We start from the raw sequence: 20,040 nt of genomic DNA on the forward strand, positions 1-20,040 counted from the left end.
AAGTACTAGGCACCGAATTCTTTTTATTTTTATATTCTCTTGATGGGAACTAAACATTCACCCCAAGCTTGACATTTGATTTCGAATAGGTTGGGTAAGTTCATAGTCTGCAGTGAGCCTGGCAGAGTAAATCGAGGACGTCAGTCGTGTTTTCATGGTGAGGGTTGTATAGGGTGACTCCTGCTTCTCTCCTCTTACGGTCTACTGCTTATTCTTATATGGCTGCACTAAAACAGACGTGCTGCTTTTGTCCCTTTGGTTCTCGTGCTGCGCTGTTTTGGAGGTGGCTGGTCTCCCCGTCCGACTTTTATCTTTCAACACACACCTCACTAAAGTCACTTGTTCAGCTGTACGAAACGCACATGAGTAGACACAATTTTTGGGCTATGATCCTTATAAAATGTCAGATACACATTTTTACAGTTCATCTTTGACCGACAAGCTTCGGATGTAAGTTTAGAATGACCCCCTTTTTTCTTCTTTTTTTTCTCTAATTTCTTGTGAGTTTATTTTATTTATTTATTTATTTATTTTTTATATAAATGATGCTCTTGCATAACCAGACTGCAGAATGTACACAAAGGAAATCCGAACTTGCACTAACAGTTTTGCCACATCAGATATTTTGTCCATTTTAAATATGTATTTACTTATGCTGGTCTTCTAGCTCTTGTCTGCTCATTTGTGCCCGTTTATGCTAAGTACAGAGTGGCTTATGCGAGTGTGTGTTGATCCTAAGGTTCAGAGTTTGAAAGGAAAATTTTGTCCAGAAGTTGGTGAAGGGACTGTGAAAAGGTGCTTTATGGCTTTTGGTCAAGATTTTTTATTTTTTTGTCATTTTGCTGATGGAAACAGGATATGATACTCTAAAGTGAAGTTATGTGAACATTAATTTAGTTGTTGATAATTAAGTCTACATGAACAGGACTAATACTTAGCTAGCACTAATAATAACTTGAATTGAGGGACTAAACTTGTTGGTTTTCTTTGAGGAGTCCGTATGAGGGAGAGGGTCAAGATGAGGCCAGCAGGTGAGGACAACGACTAATAAAAATCTCAGTGTACTTCTCAAATCACTGAATCATTTCTTACTGAGAATGTTTTTTTTTAATCATTGGATGACTTGCAACTTGAGAATCAAATGTACACTACTTTTCAAAAGTTTGGGGTCAGTACGATTTTTTTTTTTAATGCTTTTTGAAAGTCGCCTCATACTCACCAAGGCTGCATTTATTTGATCAAAAGACAAAATTAACAATTAAAAACTGTTTTATGTATTTTAATATATTTTAAAAAGAAATGTATTCATATAATGGCAAGAAGCCATTACTCCAGTCTTTAGTGTCACATGATCCTTCAGAAATCATTCAATATGCTGATTTGCTGCTTAAGAAACATTTATTATCAATGTCGAAAGCAGTTGTGCTGCTTAATAGTTTTGTGGAAATGTAACATTTATAAATGTCTGTTGTTTTTGAACAATTTAATGCATCCTTGCTAAATATAAAAGTATAAAAATCTTACTGACACCAAACTTTTACTACTGTATTTCTTTAATAAACAAACAAGAATTAAAGAATTTTCAAATAGGTCTACACTTCTAACCCAGTTTTATTATATTTATATAATAGTTTTCTTTTTAACTCCCTCAAGCACCTTACAGATGTCCGTTTAGTTAGATGCCCTTATTTTGACTGCATTGTAGTCTTCCACCATGGCACCATGTTGGTGTTTTGTGTTGATTTTATAAAAAACATTTAATCGTGTTGATTTAAAACTTTAAATGTGTTGAAGCAGAAGAGCTATTATGTAGATGTTTGAATCGACCAAGCTTTTTCTGTCTGTTATCATTAGCATTTCCTCGGCTTCCTAATGTTCACCTTCATTTTCCTGTTTGTGCCTCTCTCCTCTCATGGTTTTCAACAAAGACCCATGTTGAGCCCAGCAGACAAGATGGAGAAAGGTACCCAGGGACTGCCCGGCGACGAAAACAAGGACTCCTTTTCTTCCTCTTCTCCAGCGTCCAGCACACCCTCATCCACCCTGGCCTCCAAGGACACCAAGCCACGCTCCCTCCGCTTCACCTGGAGCATGAAGACCACCTCCTCCATGGAACCCAACGAAATGATGAAGGAGATCCGGAAAGTTCTGGACTCCAACAGCTGCGAGTACGAGTTGCGCGAGCGCTTCATGCTCCTCTGCGTTTCGGGCAACCCTGCGCGTGACGACTTTGTCCAGTGGGAGATGGAGGTGTGCAAGCTACCTCGCCTCTCTCTCAACGGGGTGCGCTTCAAGAGGATCTCCGGAACATCCATCGCCTTTAAGAACATCGCCTCGAAGATCGCCAACGAGCTAAAACTGTGAGGAAGTCGATCGTTTCTGTGGAAAAGATCTTGAGGAACGGCTGGAGCCCGTATGAGGAGGCACTGTGAGGAAAATCATTGGAGTTGTGAGCTCTACGACAGCAATGAAGAGTCTCAAGGCTGTAAAGGGAGGAAAGGTGTAAGACAAATTCATGGAGGACATTTGTGCATATAGACATTTTTCAAGGGGTTTATTTTTTGGGGAGGTGTTCTGTCTTGGTTTGGGTTTTCTGTTCCTTTCTCACCCTCCTCGAATACTTTGTGATGTCATCTTTATTTTTGGCAATTTCGTTCAAATGTTGTGGTTTTTCTTGGACCTCACAATTGTCCTCAGTTCAGAAAGAGTTCAGAGAGAGCGAGAAGAGGTTGGCGTTAATAAACTGGAATTGTTTGCCAGTGAATTTTTTTTTTTTTTTTTCCTTCTACAAATGCAAACCAGCTACTGTCATGGAAACCCCCCCCCCCCCCCCCCCCCCCCCCCATACCCTGGTCCTTATTCCTTGTTCAAACACAAACAATGGTAAACTAAACCACAGTACTTGATCTTACTTCCAATTCCAGGTTAGCTGTGATGGAGAGATTGGCGGTTTGATGCTCTGAATGGACAAAAAAAAAAATCGAGACTCAAATGGCTAGGCACATTCATTAGAGCCATAATTAGAATTGTCATAATCACTCATCATGCTCTGATCGGTTCTGATCTAGCCAATGGTATGGTAGCTAATACGTAACCTCTGCCCCATTTCTACATCACAGTACAGTGTCTTATTTGAGCTGAAATGGAAGTGTTGACTTGAACCCTTGGTGCACTGGAGGTGAATCACCTCTTAGCACTCTATGCCCAGACAATTAGTTTTTTGTTGTTTGTTTTTTTTCCCTCTATTGCAGGGGTTATATATCTGAAACTAATTAAGGGCCAATTAAGTAATTATTGGTGGATTGTAGTGTAATTAAGACTTGCTGGTTGGATCCAATCTGCTGCACTGGAATGAGTCTGTGTTTCGTTGCCTTTCTCTGGAGAAGATAATTATTAATATTATTATATGAATAAACCAGACGTTGGATGATTTGTGTTCAACTGTTTATGAACAATGTTCTTTTTATTTTAGTGTATTGTTTTATTTCCTCTTGTTTCCCCTTTATTAAGCAACATTTGAAATATGCTTTTGTTCTTTAATTGATTTAAAGAGCGTGCAATACAAATAAAACTCTTTACTTTCTAAAACATTTCCACCTGAGAGCACTTGGAAACTTAGGGAAAGTCTTTTACTAATTTAAGTGCCCTTTTTTTGTAGGGTAATGCTTTCATTAGCATTTAACATTATACAATGCTTAACAGATAATTAGTTAGTGTACTTTAAATAGCAGCAGATGTTATTAATATGATGAATATCTTTTACATGTTCTAAATTAAATTACAGATGTTAAAACATATCCTTTTTAAATATAGTGAGTGATACATGTTTTTTCTTCTATCATACTATTCAAAATATCGTTTATTCATGTTTGGAAAAAAGACTTAGAACCTAGCAGCAAATTTAATCCATATTTGTGAATTGTTTAGCCTCCCTTATTGATGGAATGCTGATAATTATATCTATATAGATGATTGAATGAAGAAATATATAAAATATGAAAATGACTGCTCTAAGGGGATAAAAAGTAGCAAAGTTTTAAGAATATATGGCCATAGGGGTCTTTATCACCAAAGTTATAGGCTTTCTAATTCAAATTTTTAAAAAAAATGTTGTAAACGCAGCTGAACAATCCGTGGAAGGAAAGGGAAAAAAATAACACCGGATGCAACACATGTCGTGAACATTTGGGATAGTGATGTCTGATTCGTGAACGAATCGTTATTCCGAGTCGGATCAGAAAACGTATGGTTCATTTACAACCTTCACTGAATCGTTCCGAGCGGTTTTTGAGTAAAGAGGAGAAGGTAAGCGACTAGGGTTGCCACCCGTCCCGTAAAATACGGAATCGTCCCGTATTTACAAGCAAAATGACGCGTTCCGTATCAAACCAATACGGGACGCGATTTGTTCCGTATTTTACATAGGTCCACACGTAGTTCAATAAACACACAAGGATTTTGCAGTGTGGAGAATACTTATAGCAAATATAAACAAATCAATTTCACAATAAGTAGTACAGGAGCTCATTTGTGCGTGATTGCGTTTTAGCGGCTTTGTTGCCATAGCGGCGGAGTCTCGAGAACATGCGCTGTGCCAGAGTGTGCCTGTAAACTTGCCGGTTTTTTAAAAACATGTCGAGCTCGCGTCGCATCCACCGTTTAAACACAAGAGGATCTCCAGATATAGAGCTGAATATCAAAAAGGTATCAATGGGTCTGTCCAGTAACTCATGATGAACCTCAGGCCAACTGCACACTTTATGAGAAGCATTTCAGTGTCTCAGACTGACTGACTTAAAGCAACAGCGGTGACAGACACATCTGTGCTTCTAAAGGTAGCCTATAGTTTTTTTTTAATGGATAATATCTTAATATAATATTATCAGAGCTTTGCAGAAAAAAATATTATTTTTTAGACAGGTTAATTAATAGATTATAGCCTAATAAATGTAATTATTAATTTATAATTTAGCTACGCTATAATCATACATAACCAATAATCCTGTCGTATAAAGTTTGACATTTAAAAAAAAAATTTGATAAAAATGGGACAAATAATTACATGATAATATAGTCATAATTTAAGTAAATTAATTTTAAAAAATTACATTTTTGAAATTCAAAAAAGTGATTACTGGTTCAGAATGACTGCTTAAAGGGACAGTTCACCCAAAAATGAAAATTCTGTCATCATTTATTCACCCTCAAGTTGTTCCAAACATGTAAACATTTCTTTATGTTGAACACAGGAAGATTACTGTGGAAGTCAATGGTGCCCCCAAAGAAGCCTGGTTACAAACATTCTTCTAAATATCTTCTTTTGTGTTCAGCAGAACAAAGAAACTCATACAGGTCTGGAAAATCATGAGGGCGAGTAAATGAAGACAGAATTTTCATTTTGGGTGAAATATCCCTTTAAAGTGCACCAAATAGGCTACTAAAAAGTTCTTTAGAAATAAATAAAATAATCAAATGTAAAATAATATAAAATGTGTTCTGTTGCAAGTTCACATACTTGATCTCATGTTTTCTTATGGTTTATTATTGAGCTTTAAAGTTGTCAATGTAGAAATAATCATTTCATGACGTGTTTTTTTTTTTTGGGGGGGGGGGGGGGGGGGGTCATGAATGGGTGTCCCTTATTTTGCCACACCAAAGGTGGCAACCCTATAAGCGACTCGGACTCCAGTCGCCGAATAGCAGAAATGTACTAGATTAATGAGAAAAGGACGTTAATATGTCAAATGTTTACGGCTTGAGTACATACAACCTTTTAAACGGTAACGGTTTACAGCACGTAATGGACCATGTAAATGTGGGATCACGTGATGGCGTATTACGTAAAATAGTCACTGAATCATTTTGAGCCAATGAACAGGAAAGAACCGGTTCGCGGAAATGAGTCGGACTTCCCATCAGAGCAAATGGGTGGAGCGTACATGTAGCTCCTCCCCCCCCTAGAACTCCGCGAATGTAATTTGTGACTAATGGGTGGAGCTTGAATATCCAACCACTCCCTAACCTACCCACAACTTTATCCCTCCACCCCATTGGAGCTCCAGAGAGGAGGAGCTGAATGTCATTTGACTCTGCAGTGAGTACCACTTGTCGCTAACAGGGGTCAATCGATAGGAGGCGCTCACTCCAGAAAGCTCACCCCGCATGTAACCCTCCCCCAACCTCAAACGAGCCTCGACTCCGTCATCATCCATTATCAGCGAGGTAGCTCATGTCCTCGTTGTAGTTACGCATTGAAGGTGAGTTTTAAATATTTCACTTAATAAGATACTTTAAATCGTTTTCTTCGTTATTTCACTCGTCGAGTGTATAAGAAGTACGACAAGACCGTTTAATTGATCATTACTTAGAAAATGTATCGACTCCGTTGTCCGATATCCTCTCCTACACTGAGCGTCGTCCTCATGTGAACCGAGAATATCGTAATTTAATCGCACGGATTTATTTTATAATGTGAGATTCTTTTGTTAGCGATTGTTACTGGTGAGTAATGACTGCACAGTCTTGCCTCGCTTGCATTATGTAGCTACTTCCTTAGTCTGGGGCTAACATGCTAGCGTTAGCACGATAGCTTTAATCATTGCATGATTGTGGTGCAGTGGATCAGTTTGAATACATAAGAGGTTAAAGATGCATGTTTTCATCAGACATTCAACCAAATTCATGTTGACCTCATAATCAAGATCGAAATAGACCGTGAACCGTGCTTGAAATCGACTAATTATATACTCTATAGCCTGAAAGTGAAACCATTTTGTCCATATTACGCACGCTCTGAAATACTTGATTCTGATTGGTCAGTCGCGTTCAGCTTTGAGCGGCAAAATATTTTTCAAGCGTGGCAGCTAAACTACCATTTAGCACAGAGTTATGTAGTAAATATGTAGTTTTATTTAATGTTCTTTCATTACTTGCTTCGCTAAGTAGCTTAGAAGTTGTGGTTTCTCCTCTGTTTTGAATTTCTAATTCTAGCTTGAACTAAAGTTGATGATGTTATACTTTGTTTTTGTCTTAGGAACTTCATTGTTTGAAACCTTGCACGTGCAGATCAACCAAAGACTGATTCCAAAATAAACTGCTGTTCTTCCTGTCCAAAATGGTGAAGATATTTGTTGGCAATGTAGCTTCAGCGACCACTGAAGATGAGCTCCGTGCTCTGTTTGAGAAGTATGGCGTTGTGTCCGACTGTGATATTCTAAAAAACTATGGCTTTGTGCACATGGATGAGGAAGAGTCGGCCCAAAAGGCCGTCTCCGCTTTGCACAAGCATGAGGTCAACGGCTCCCGCATTACCGTCGAATATGCCACCACCAAGGTACGCAATGCCACCAAGATCTACGTGGGCAATGTTCCCGAAGGCGTCACCGCTGCCAAAATCAAGGAGCTCTTCCAGCCATTTGGCAAGGTGGTGGAGTGCGATATCGTGAAGAATTACGCATTTGTTCACATGCAGAGGGAAAGCGAGGCTCTGGAGGCCATTTCAGAGCTTAACCACTCTAAATTGGAGGGCCAAAAGATCTTTGTGTCCCTCTCACGCAGTAACCCATCCAGAGACGGCCGAGGGGAGGAATATTATCCTCCTCCTCCCCCGCATCACTATCCACCTCACCCTCACCCACACCATCATCCTCACTTTCTCCCCCCACGCCCGCCGCCCCGTGACTACTATCCGCCTCGTGGCCGACTTCCACCCCCTCCTCTCCCACCGCCGCCGCCCCGCCCCTACTACGAGCGCGAAGTGTATGAGAGGCGCTACGACCCGTACGCTGCCCCAGCCCCTGCCCCAGCCCCACGTTTTTATGATCGGGATCCATATGAACGGCGCCTTCCGCCCCCTCAGCGACCAGTCACACCACCTCTCGCCGGGCGCTACTACCGTGAGCGCAGCCCTCTCGGCGGCCGCCGCTCTCTCCTGCCTCCGCCTCCCCCTCCACCCTCTTCTGCCGGCTACGCCCGCGGTTTTGCCCGGAATGGTGGTAGCTCAGCCCCCCCTCCGCCTTCCGCCCCTCCTTCCTCCCACTATCAGCGCTACTCACTTGGCTCAGGCTTTGATAAGGATGATTATTTGGAGGACAAGTACAGCAATGGCTTCAGCCGTAGCTACTAAGCATTGAAGTTTGTCCGTCCCTTTTTTATTATTGAGGAGCCAAGTAATCTAAGAGGGGCGTAACTTCAGGGAGTTAGGGGTGAATTTTTGTAATATTCTGTGATAGTTGTAGCTATTTTAGATAACGGGTCAATCAGCTAATACTGTACTCATTTAACTAATAGATTTACCTCCGCCCGATGAAGGAACGGCAAATACAGCATGTGATGTACTATATTTGCCAGCCATATCGGTTTGAGTTTTTTTTTTAAATACCGTATCACAAATTTTGTTCATTTTACTCTGGCATGCACCTAAATACAAAAGATCGCTTGAATACATCTATTTTTTGCATTGAAATTTCAACATGCATAGCCTACCCAACAGGAAATTGATCGTGTTGAATGTTTACCTGTTTTTTTTCTGTTTAGTATTTAGGAATATTCAAGTGTTGTCACTGTCTTTTGCATGAGTCAGAAGTTGATTTGGAGATATTTTGAATTATCATCATTGGTCTTCGTAACTAAATTATATTAATACTGTCTTTTTTTTGTTTGTTTTTTTCGACTTCAATTTATAATTTTTTTAAAAAATTGAATTTCTTCTCTGGACTACCTTTTTTATGTAGGGAAATTAACTTTCTATGGTGTTAGAAGTAATGTTGGGTGCAAGTGAGACCAGTGGGAAGGAACAGAGAGGAAATGGGTAAAGAGGTGGTTGTGGGCGGAGCTGAATGCTAACTGACTGATCAACCAATCACATCCTACCGGCTAACCGAGCACATCGCATCCACCAGCCGCTCAACTTTCGGATCCGCCGCCGCATCCTAGGACCACCAGTCAAAGGAAACGAACGACCAACCAGCCGCCGACCGCCTAATAAATTAAAAAACAACGCTGAATCAGTTCTACACTGTATTTCGAGATCACGTTGTATTAGACAAATAGCTGATTTACCGACTCCGCAGACTCAGAGAAAGTTTTTAAAGATTAAAGACTTATTTTGGCATCACATTATAATGGATGTGCTTGTGATTTGAAAATATTACTGAATTCTCAACATTGTTTCCTGTCCTTCTTGTACTACTGCTGTTTGCCTATTGTTAGCGTACACTTCTGTTTAAAATGTACGTTTGTAAAAAGCCTGTTTTCTCGACTGTTTATCCGAAACCGCTCTCTTTATCATATTGTCCACTCGAGCAGGTTCGAAACTTATGCTTGTTTTGATTTAAACCTATGAAAACAGATTCATGTTCTACCAGTCGCTGTCATCTTGCCGCCTGAATAAAATTTCGACTGACTTAGACGCAACGCTTTTCATGTCACTCGTTTTTAATGGAGTCTCTTTAATTTCTACCTCATGTCTCACTCGGTGACGTTATCATTCGTATAATACAAATGTCCTTTGACTTGATCTCTCATGTGTGAAGTAAAGTGCCAAATAGATTCGTATTAAAACTGCATTTTCCGCTTGAACCCTTTATGCCAAAGGCATTCATTTAAACCTCAGTTATTTTTGTTCAGTTACCCCTGGCCAAGATGAATGTTTAATGCTCTGTTTTGAATGTTGAAGCTTTGTTTCATCAGGATGGGTGAGTTAAAAGTGAAGGTAAGTAGTATTTCGAGCTGGATTGTTTGGACTTTTGTTCTCCTTGTCATGTTGCACGTTATACAATCTATTCATGTGCTAGCAGAGCCTGTTTGACTTGTTTGGTTTTGCTTTTTTCATTGATATCAGAACAGCCATTTTGTACGTGAAACTCTTCGTTGTGATTGTTGGTGCAGGTGATTTTTACCTTTCCCTTCACAGCCTTTCAATAGAGACCCCGCCACAGAAGTTTGTACTGTGTGAAGTTATCTCAATCTGCTCTATCAAGAGGCGGAATAGTTTTACACTCGATAAACTATTTCACTTTATTACTGTACTTTTGTATTACTGTTATTTTCCCCCCTCCAGTTTTAAGCTTCCTCACTGTTTAATGTAATAAGTTCAATACAAGGTCTTACCATTTATCAAAAAAAGTAATTGCTGAACTAAATGCTCCTGCGGTTATTTTCTGAGGGGAAAACAAAATGCATTGCACTACAGGCCTCATGTGAACTTGATATTTGATAATGTGAACTTGATAATACTCCAGTCAGCAGCTTATAACCTCTCATACAAGTGTTAACTAAACATTGTCTGTTATTAGTTTACTCGCCTATTACCATTTAGATTTAGTGCAAATAAGTTTATATTCCTGTTTTATTAATACCCTTTCGCTTTGGATTTTGATGACCAAAAGGAGGTAATGAACAGATTCCAGATGTCAGAGCTTTTCAAGATTTAAAGATCATGAAATAAGAGTTAAATATAATTAAAAGTTAAATATAACAAAGTGAACACATCCATGTAGACATTATCCATGTAGACATTGTCCATGTAGGGTTATTTCCAGGTAACTATCATGTGTGCCAAGTTTCAAAAATTTTTAAAAATCAGACTTTGAGTCAAAATCTATTGCACATTACTAAGTTCAGTACCTAATTCTACCAATATTTTGTACATCAGAATATCAGTTTATAACAATGAGTTATGTAGAATAAAGCATTTTTTATTTAAATTCAAATATAATTTTACTTGCTCTAAATTGTTAAATTATTTTTCTAAAAAAAAAAAAAAAAAATCTTTGTAATTTTGTCTTCTACCATTGTTGTCAAATTAAAATGTGTCATCCATCCCTTTATAAGTACGCCTGTATCAATTCCAAACTTCTAAATTGAAATGATGCATTGATTTAGAGTTTTAACTGCAGGTGCTTTAAAATGCTATAGCCACATGTTTATAACTAAGGTATAAGTCAAAAGAATCTGCAACTGAAAACCTGTATTTACCACAAATCTGAATATGGTGGTGCATGCCGTTCTTTACGGTCTATGGCGGTTATGAGGTAATAATACAATTTTAATAATTTCAAATGTATTTGTAAAATTTTTCCTGGAAATGTGTAGCACACGTGGTACGGTTTCCTGAGAATGACCCATATACATTTTTAACAGACAATAGAGAGTGAATCGTTGTATTTGATATGTATCGTGACCGCAGATCAAATGTGCGATTGTCAGAGGTTAGGACTTGTGGGTCTGGTCTATTTGTATAACACAGAAGAGCACTGCGATTAGAACTATAATTTCCGTGAACATAGTCAGGATAACACCGGTATCTAAAAATAAATTCACAGTCGGATTTAGCTCTTCATTGTTTGTCAATTTCTCTGTGTGACGTCTTTTCCCACAATCTTTGCTGTGTAAATGTGAGTGAAATAAATGCAACGTGAAGTAGCCTATTTTTCCTTAATGCTCACTAATGCACATTTCTCATATCTGTTTGTGAATAAAGGCTACATGATGGTCATTTAATCATTTGTGTCGTGGATTTGTTTGCCTCATTGCACAGCTTCTTTCTGCAATCATCTATGCCCTCGACTTCCGTGAGCGCGAGCACACAAAAAGAAAAACTGACCCTGACCATGCAAATTAGCACAGCGTCAAAAACGCGCCCCCCGCTGCCCGAAAACAAACCCTGCACACATCCATCACCCCATTTCAGGAAATAGCTCCAGGAAATGTATGACGTCGTCACGCACTGAAGAAGCACGCGGATCCTCTGGCCATTTGGCGCGCTTTCTGTGAATTCGAACCGCGTTCTGACATTCCAGACATCCGCTTTACTCGCGTGAGTATAAACATCGAAAACCAACACAAAAATACTTAAATATATAGCAATTGATAACATATGGTAATTATTTAATACGAAGTAACTAATGGAGCTGTTCCCTGTTAGTTATGGTAATGGCTTCAGTTGTTGCATGCTGTCATTTACTCACCCTCAAGATCTTCCAAACCTGTATGGATTTAATTCTTCTGCTAAAACACAGAAGACGACATTTTGACGAATATGGGCAACCAAACAGCTGACTTCTATAGTAGGCTATGGATGGGAAAAAAATACTATAATAGTTAGTGGGGCCCATCAACTGTTTGGTTACTGACATTCTTCACACTATATTTTGTGTTTAGCAGAAGAAAGCTATCCATACAGAATTGGAACAACTTGAGGGTGAGTAAATGTTTCAAAAGTAAAAAGTTTCATTTTTTGGGTGAACTAAATTGGCAAATGAGCCCCTATTAAAACTGTGATATTATATTTTATACTTTTATGAATTCTTTTGAGAAACCATGAGTCAATGTTCAGAAATGATTCATTATTATTATGTTTTTAACTATGCTGTATAGCTGTATTTAGCAACGTGTTTGTTGTCAAGCTCATAAATTAGTATATTTTAATTATTAAAAAATGCCATTGTTTTATATGAAAAAGGTAATAATTGTATTTTATATGACAAAATATTTTTTTTTTTCTTGGATATTATTTTTTATTATATCAGGTAACATTTTAAGCTGTCATTTGGTCATGTTACAATGTGCCCCTCATATGGGGCATGTTGTCACATTTCACTTCCATTCATTCGGGGTAGATCAAGAAAAAAGGATACATTTTAACAATGAAATAAAACCACATAATTGTACTAGACGTGTGAAATTAATGTGGGAAAAAATAAATACACTGAACCCCAAATGGATTTACACAAACTGCGAAAGTCAAAAAGCGTTAGGTTGTGCCCCATCTCCCCTATAAATCTACCTCAGAATGTTGGTATGAAATTAAAATTCTAAATGCATGTCAATGTTCATCCTTTCATATTATTTTTTTTATAATTATTTTTTTTTACATTAACTCAATAACTCGGTATTCAGTTGAAACAACAGACTCTCAGCTGATTTTTCTCATCAGTTCACCTAAACCTGGCACTTTTCCTACAATCGACTGCAAGCTCTCCATTGAATAACAACCGATGGACAGAACTAAGTTCCCATCCTACATTTTTTCTTTTTTTGATAATCCGTTTCACTCGGATGCACGTCACAATACAGAAGAAAAGATGTGTAGCTACTTCTGCTATATCATAACTTTAATGGGTTACAAAAAAAACAGTTGACTAATTTCTTTAAAAAAAAAAAACTATTTTCAATGTTTTTCAGGGCTGAATTTATGCAATATTATAAACATGATCGTACCGTCAGTAATGCTGATGTCAGGAGTGCAGATGCCACTTTTGGGTTTGGGCACATACAAGCTACAGGACCATGAGCAGCTGAAATTGTCTGTTAGCTCTGCTCTCCAAGCTGGATACCGAGCCTTTGACACAGCTGCGGTCTATGGAAATGAGGCACATCTAGGGCAAGTCCTCAAAGAGCTGTTGCCCATGTATGGTCTAAGCCGTGAAGATGTGTTCATCATCAGCAAGCTTTCCCCATTAGATCATGGGCCGAGGGCAAAGGAAGGCTGCCTGAGGAGTCTGGCTCAACTAGACTGTGAATACATCGACCTCTATCTGGTGCACTGGCCTGGGATGGAGGGTCTTGACCCATGGGATTCTCGCCATTCAGAGTATCGGGCGCAGAGCTGGGCGACCCTAGAAGAGTTCTATACCAGTGGGCGATTCAAGGCCATAGGGGTTTCAAACTACACCTCAAAGCACGTCAGGGAGCTGCTCATGAGTTGCCGCGTGCCCCCAGCAGTCCTTCAGATAGAGTGTCAACCGAAGCTGATCCAGAGGGAATTGAGGGATTTGTGTATGGAGACAGGCATCCACTTCCAGGCCTACTCTTCTCTGGGTAAAGGAGCTCTCCTTAGGGAGCCAGAGGTAATGGATATAGTGAGGAGCTGTGGTCGGACCCCTGCCCAGGTACTCCTGAGGTGGGCTGTGCAGCAAGGCATCTCAGTTCTGCCTCGGTCCTCGCAGCCGAGCAGAGTGCAGGAGAATGCACAGGTGTTTGACTTCGAGCTAAGTGAGATGGATATAATGAAGCTGGATGCCTTGAATTGTGGAGCAAGGTTTTGTAAACGAGACTCTAGCAAAATAGCTTAAGCCCTGATTTGACAATTTCTTGTGAAATAAGAAATTATTAAAAAAAATAAAGATTATCATTGTAAATAGATTGTCAATGACGTGATGCTTGTTGTAGTAGAAAAAAACAAAAATGGTATTTGTATAGGCTACGACTTGGATACACTAGTGATTAGCATGTTTTTTTTTAATCAAAATGAATTTTTAGTTATTTAAATAAAAAATGTATGAGCAATACAACTGGATGTATATTTATGTTATATAATGAAAATGAACCTTTTTTGCTGTGATACAAGCTTAGTACAGGCTATATAATGAGGTTTGACTTACTAAAAATTAATTTTGAATGCATAATTCATATTTGAAAAACGTTTTACTTTAAGAAGCATTAAAGGGATAGTTCACCCATAATTTACTCACCCTCAAGCCATCCTAGGTGTATATGACATTCTTCTTTTAGACTAATACAATCAGAGTTATATTAAAAATGTCCTGGCTCTTCCAATCTTTATAATGGCAGCTTAAAATTTGAAGACCAAAAAAGTACATCCATCCATTATAAAAGTAATCCACATGGCTCCAGAGGGTTAATAAAGGCATTCTGAAATGAATCTATGGGGTTTTGTAAGAAAATGTCCATATTTAACACGTTAAAAAGTAAAATATCTAGCTTCCGGCAGACCGCTGAAGGCCTTTATTAAACCCCCGGAGCTGCGTGGATTACTTTTATAATGGATGGATACACTTTTTGGGGCTTCAGATTGTGGGCTGCCATTATAATCCTTGGATTAACCAGGACATTTTTTAATATAGCTCTGATTGTATTCGTCTGAAAGAAAAATGTCATATACACCTAGGATGGCTTGAGGGTAATTTTCATTTTTTGCGTGAACTATCCCTTTTAAGATGTGTACAGTCACATATATTCAAGGTTTAAGTAAAATACACTGTAAAAAAAAAAGAAAATGTACTGGTCATTTTCTGCCTGGACAATATCCAGGAATTTTATGGTAATTTACGTTAACCCATAAAATACAACCAATGCGTAATTCAAAATACAGGTAAAAAACCAATACAGAAAATTCCTTCATATTTATACAGTACATTTGGACCCTTTTTTTCACAGTGTACATCCAATTTAATTAATAAACCAAACGAGTTATTTAAATTGAGACTTTTCTTAAAAATATCAAAACCATATGAAACCAAAGATTATAACAAAGAGAAAATGTCTACAACTTGGATTAAAACTGGATTTTTCAGTTCGACCCAAAAATGTAACCTTCAGCCAGAAAATCTTTTATTTTGACCACAAAATTATAGAAAAAGATAAAAACTTGATTGTTTTAAAAAGTATTTAAACAGGTCATCCATTACTCAATCTATGTTAACAGCTATAAATATATACAACTAGGATCTTAAAAAAGGAATGAAACGCATAAATCACAGCAAGACTGACAGTACAGAAATAGCACTTGTGTTATCCATCTGCATATATTTGCTTCCCCACAAGTTTGGCAGAGACTGGATGTTGTTTTACATACAAGACCAGCAGATGGAATATAAAAGGAAAAAATCCAATAGAGACAAAAGACAACTTTACAATCAAGAAATATGTACATCAAAGGCAGTGATGAATTGCAAGGCTATGAAAGTATCAATTCAATAATTTGTTCAGTTTTCCTGGTGACATATCCAAGTATATTCAGCATTAAAGAGATGGCAGAACAACTGATTTCATCCACTCTTACTATTTATCCACCACAATGGTTTGGCATTAACAAACAAACAAACCTGAGATGTAGCGTATATCAACAAACGAAAATAAATAACTTTACCCGTATTATTGTTAACGTCACAAACCTTACAACTTTATCACAGTCCTTGAAATATATTTACATTTTGCAAGCAACCGCTCCAGCCTTTAGTACAACAAAAACGCACATCTATATATCAATCTATAAAATACATCATAGAACACATTTCTTTGCCAAATATGAACTTAATACATATTGATAAATAGTTTTAAATAGAGGTTTCATTTTTTTAAATCAGTATATAGAAAGATTGTCCAATGAAATCTAACATTTTAGGAGATATTATATTTGTCTGTGTCCGAAATCGCATACTCTCTTGAGTATATACTTATTTTGAATAAGTAATTACTTCACAGCTCCTCAAAAAGTACATAACAATATCCACCTTATGTTTCAAGTAAGCGCAGGCATGGCCATTAGTCATTTGAATGCGTCTGGCTTCTGGTGTCATTCGCTTCCAGTTATTATTAGCTGTACTAAACAGCTGGTTATGCTGCTTGATATTGCAACCTGGTATTTCTATGTCTTAATTATAAACATGCTGGTTTGTCGCGCAAACAGTTTTACAGTTTACTGCACTTTGATATATTCTTCTAGTTATTTACTGATAACCTTACTTCCGCATTGAAAAATAAGGTGGATAGTATGTGTGTAGTATATCATTATCACCTATCAGCGTCAGTTGTGTCGCTTCACTACCAATCACAAATCCTCTCCCGGGGATAGTAAAGTGCATTGTATGCACACTTCAGAAATTTGCCGGAAGAAGTAAGCCATCCGGGTACTATTTGCCTACTCCTTTATGAGTGCTGTGAATTCGAAACATACTCACATACTGTTATATAGTAGGGAAGTATGCGATTTCGTCCCTTTTAAGATTGTCAAATTGAATGAACCCTGACAATTCCTTTAATTAAATGTACGTTATTGCAATGGTAAAACTTGATACAGCACATTTACCATTCTCTCAGATTGTTTTTGCACGAGCTTGAGCACATTGATTACAAAAAGGCCATGATGGTGATCAGACCAGCCTTCATCTGAGAGCAGCTCTCTGGTAACTGTTATTAAGTGTGTAAAGCCTTGTTAAAGCATGACTACACATTCTCTGCCCTCCTCTTCTTTGGAACTCCAGAGGAATGAGAACCATCCTCTGTAGGTCTGTTTCTGGCTGTTCAGTCTTTTGCCATCCTAGAAACAACAAAACATCATGTAAGCTTTCACATGTTTAAGGCTGAAATGCGTTCAGTGTACCATATAGCTGGCTCACCCCTTTGTCAAGCCACGTGTCGAATTCGTCGCTCATTCTCCTCAGCTGTCGCCCGTACTTCTTTGCTTTCCACAGCGCAGCAGGAGCAGATTGAGAACGACCTCTGAATGGAAGTCCATCTCCCGTTCCTCCATTCTCCTCCACCGATGCTCCATCCTGGGGCTCTGCGTCCTGCCAGCGGCTGACTGTATACACCTGAGACTCTGAATAGAGCCGCACACGCCCTGCAAAAGCATGTGATCACATGGCAAGATCATTTTTTTTTGTTAAATCTAGGTCAACCTATGATACATTTCCTGATACGTAATGATGTTTGGAAGTTCTCACGTTGAGGAGAAATGTTTGGCAAGGTTTGATCCTGATGTTTTTGATTGTGGTTCTTGATTGTCTCTTCCAGATGTGATTTCTTTCTGCCATCCAAGGCACTGGAATCATCTTGATGGTCATGCAATGTGTTATCCATTGTGAGAGCTGGTGAGGATATTAATATAGGAATTTCAAGATGTTAAAACAACGAATGACCTCATAAACATGAAGAATATTTAGTAACACAAGGTTTTCAATGATTAAATTAAGTTCTTGACGGTAAGATTAACATTCACTGGTTTTCCTACATACCTGTGGATCTGGACGAATTCCAGGACAATAGATCTGAATGTGTCCGTCTCTCCCCGTCTCAGTTGGTAGTGGCACTTGACTAGATGTTATTCTGTCTTATCTCCAGTACGATTAAGAGTTGCTTCTCCAGTTCTCAACATATATTGATTGCCTCATGGCATGTGACACACCCAAACAAAAACAATAGCCGCAAGTGCTACTTATATAAGTTTCATATTTCTACGGTTGAGTCGCGCTCATCTGAAAACGTCGTCGGCCAAAAATAATGGAAAAAAGACCCAGTTTTTCGTGACATTTAGTCGGAGTGATTGTCTGTTCGCCGCCAGAAGTAGCGCGCCAAATTTCCAGTCCGGCTGTTGTTATCGCCACAGTGTGTATGATCTCATTTCGGCACAGATATTGTTGTTGTCCGTCGTCGTTTACAGTAGTGCTCCGCTCTCAGCCAATCAGACGGCGTTCGGCTTCTTTGATCAGCCAATCACATCCCGCTGCTAGGGTGTTTTGGGCGCTCTCTGATACAACGTCACTGTTGCGATAGGGTTTCGCGAGCCTTTGCTGTCCCGTGACTTGTTTACCTCACACACGGGACCAGGCACGCGGAGGCGTGGGAAGATATACATCGTGCTTTCTGAGGACGACGCCGCCGCGAAAGAATTTGCAAACCAACCGCACCTTTTAACTTGGTTTGCATAGAGTGGAATTCAAAACAGTCTATTTTTTTGTGTGGTGCATTTCTCAGTGCAATATCCTTCATAGGGAGTTTATGCTTTGCTCAATTATGAATAGCCTACTTTATTATGGAGAGTTTTTGACGTATCTATTATTGGCCTTTATCTTATAGTTTGCTGTACGGTATACTGAATTAATGGCAATAAAATTCGTAGTTGAAAGAAAGAACAATGTCCAAGAACTATGGTCACATAAGTCGCATTTCCCCAGTTTGAACTGTAGAGGGCAGGAGAGATCTGTGTTATTGAGTCATTGGAAGAAGTTGGTTATTTCTTTGCTTATGACTCATGTCTGCAGAACGCAAAACATATATAGGTTAATAGGATCTGTTATTGTATAAATTGCTGCATATATTAAACATTTTGATGTAATCTGCTAGGTCTACCACACTGCAGCATGTCTGTGTTCGTTAAATGGCCTACATGCAGTTCTCCTTTTCATTTGGTAGCTATTAAAGGTGCACCATTTTTTCAGTAAAATATCCAAAAACCACTAGGCCAGTGTTATATATTTTGTTCAGTTGAGTACTTATAATATCCCAAATGTTTCCAACTGTTTGTAAATCGTGAGAAAAATGCTATTTTAACCAAAGAACCAGGATGTGTGAGGGAGTTGCCTGTCGATGGCGTCATATCTGCGTTCCCTTCGGTTTCCGGTTTAATTTTGCAGAAACACTTTACTCTCACTGCAGTGTGAGCAAGTGTCATAGTAGCCGCCGAGAGAACGCACAGTAACGTCATAACATAATTTTCAACACACTCAGATGTATCTAATATTATAAACAGAGCTGTGTTACCTCATACTCATAACCGGAAATGGCGCCGGCGACTATGCCATAATAAAAGTCCCGCCGGAGACTGTGTCATAATAAAGGTCCCGCTGCTCACGAGGCTTGTGTTGCGCTCTTCTTATTAACAATCGCTCCTGCTTCTGCTTCATACTACAGTAACATAATAATCACATCCATGGACATGATTTCTGCCCAAGTCCTATCCCGATTCTTTTCCACCGGCTGTGAGGTGAAGACCACATGTCCCAAGATTCTGCGCTCAAACTTGCCGTCATCAAACTACGCCTTTGTTTTGAATAGGTGACCTCTAGTGGACGGAAAAGTTTCATAGTGCAGCTTTAACGCATAGGCTAAATACATAAAATGTGTAAAAGGCAATATGTTATGTATCCATACCAATTGAAGTTAGGGATGCAACATTGCACTAAACTTGAAAAAAGACAGATAATGTAGAGCTGGTTAAAGATTTAGATTGACTGCATCATGGAGACACACAGGTTTGGTTACAGCAGAGTATAAATAAAGGGCCCTTCCATTGTTTATTATATTGTTTATGCTGTTATTATCATTTTGTTTTTTTGTTTTTATTATTGTGACCCTTGCTGCAATAAAAAAAATTGCAACAAAAAATAAAAAACAATGAAAATATTTTTGCTGCTTGTTCAAATTGCTTAACTAAAATGAGCTAAAGCAACACAATTGTTATACATTTTGTCCTAACTTAATTTGATTGTGTTCAATCCACTTAAATATGTAAAAGTT

General features: G+C 38.5%; 4 protein-coding genes across 29 annotated transcripts in view; 3 read left to right on the forward strand and 1 right to left on the reverse strand.

Moving 5' to 3' along the window:
• The window catches only part of mark2a (MAP/microtubule affinity-regulating kinase 2a), a 56,788-nt gene extending 53,342 nt beyond the window's left edge, over positions 1–3,446 (forward strand). For 11 of the 26 annotated variants that reach the window (XM_079834770.1, XM_079834774.1, XM_079834782.1 and 8 more), the window contains 2 exons: positions 996–1,031; positions 1,929–3,446. In XM_079834770.1, the coding sequence (XP_079690896.1) occupies positions 996–1,031; positions 1,929–2,364 (472 nt within the window). In that variant the 3' untranslated portion in view covers positions 2,365–3,446. Of the gene's footprint in view, positions 1–992; positions 1,032–1,928 lie in introns of all 26 variants that reach the window. The other 15 variants (XM_079834759.1, XM_079834781.1, XM_079834769.1 and 12 more) reach the window with 2 other exon arrangements.
• Positions 3,447–6,183: 2,737 nt separating this feature from the next.
• Positions 6,184–11,583, forward strand: LOC307137420 (uncharacterized protein). The gene is made up of 2 exons (XM_079835054.1): positions 6,184–6,257; positions 7,034–11,583. The coding sequence occupies exon 2, from the start codon at positions 7,115–7,117 to the stop codon at positions 8,123–8,125; it is 1,011 nt and encodes a 336-aa protein (XP_079691180.1). The 5' UTR covers positions 6,184–6,257; positions 7,034–7,114; the 3' UTR covers positions 8,126–11,583.
• A 179-nt stretch (positions 11,584–11,762) lies between these two features.
• LOC307137421 (putative oxidoreductase YtbE) lies at positions 11,763–14,268 on the forward strand. Its single transcript, XM_079835055.1, has 2 exons — positions 11,763–11,818; positions 13,186–14,268. Exon 2 carries the CDS (start codon positions 13,212–13,214, stop codon positions 14,073–14,075), a length of 864 nt encoding a protein of 287 aa, XP_079691181.1. The 5' UTR covers positions 11,763–11,818; positions 13,186–13,211; the 3' UTR covers positions 14,076–14,268.
• A 1,064-nt stretch (positions 14,269–15,332) lies between these two features.
• On the reverse strand, positions 15,333–18,295 carry bada (BCL2 associated agonist of cell death a). Its single transcript, XM_079835681.1, has 4 exons — positions 17,760–18,295; positions 17,469–17,612; positions 17,142–17,365; positions 15,333–17,062 (listed from the first exon to the last, which is right to left on the reverse strand). The coding sequence occupies exons 2-4, from the start codon at positions 17,602–17,604 to the stop codon at positions 16,958–16,960; spliced, it is 465 nt and encodes a 154-aa protein (XP_079691807.1). The 5' UTR covers positions 17,605–17,612; positions 17,760–18,295; the 3' UTR covers positions 15,333–16,957.
• Between the last annotated feature and the right edge of the window lie 1,745 nt (positions 18,296–20,040).

The sequence above is a fragment of the Gobio gobio genome (genome assembly GCF_949357685.1).
Source record: "Gobio gobio genome assembly, chromosome: 14".
NCBI lineage: Eukaryota > Metazoa > Chordata > Actinopteri > Cypriniformes > Gobionidae > Gobio > Gobio gobio.

What these genes read in the sequence shown, in the direction of transcription:
- LOC307137420 (XM_079835054.1), top strand. Translation starts at nt 7,115, where the DNA reads ATGGTGAAGATATTTGTTGGCAATGTAGCTTCAGCGACCACTGAAGAT.
- LOC307137421 (XM_079835055.1), top strand. Translation starts at nt 13,212, where the DNA reads ATGATCGTACCGTCAGTAATGCTGATGTCAGGAGTGCAGATGCCACTT.
- bada (XM_079835681.1), bottom strand. Translation starts at nt 17,604, where the DNA reads ATGGATAACACATTGCATGACCATCAAGATGATTCCAGTGCCTTGGAT. An exon ending in GCCAAACATTTCTCCTCAAC is followed by an intron (nt 17,366 to 17,468) that starts GTGAGAACTTCC and finishes ATGCTTTTGCAG; the next exon opens with GGCGTGTGCGGCTCTATTCA. An exon ending in ACACGTGGCTTGACAAAGGG is followed by an intron (nt 17,063 to 17,141) that starts GTGAGCCAGCTA and finishes TGTTGTTTCTAG; the next exon opens with GATGGCAAAAGACTGAACAG.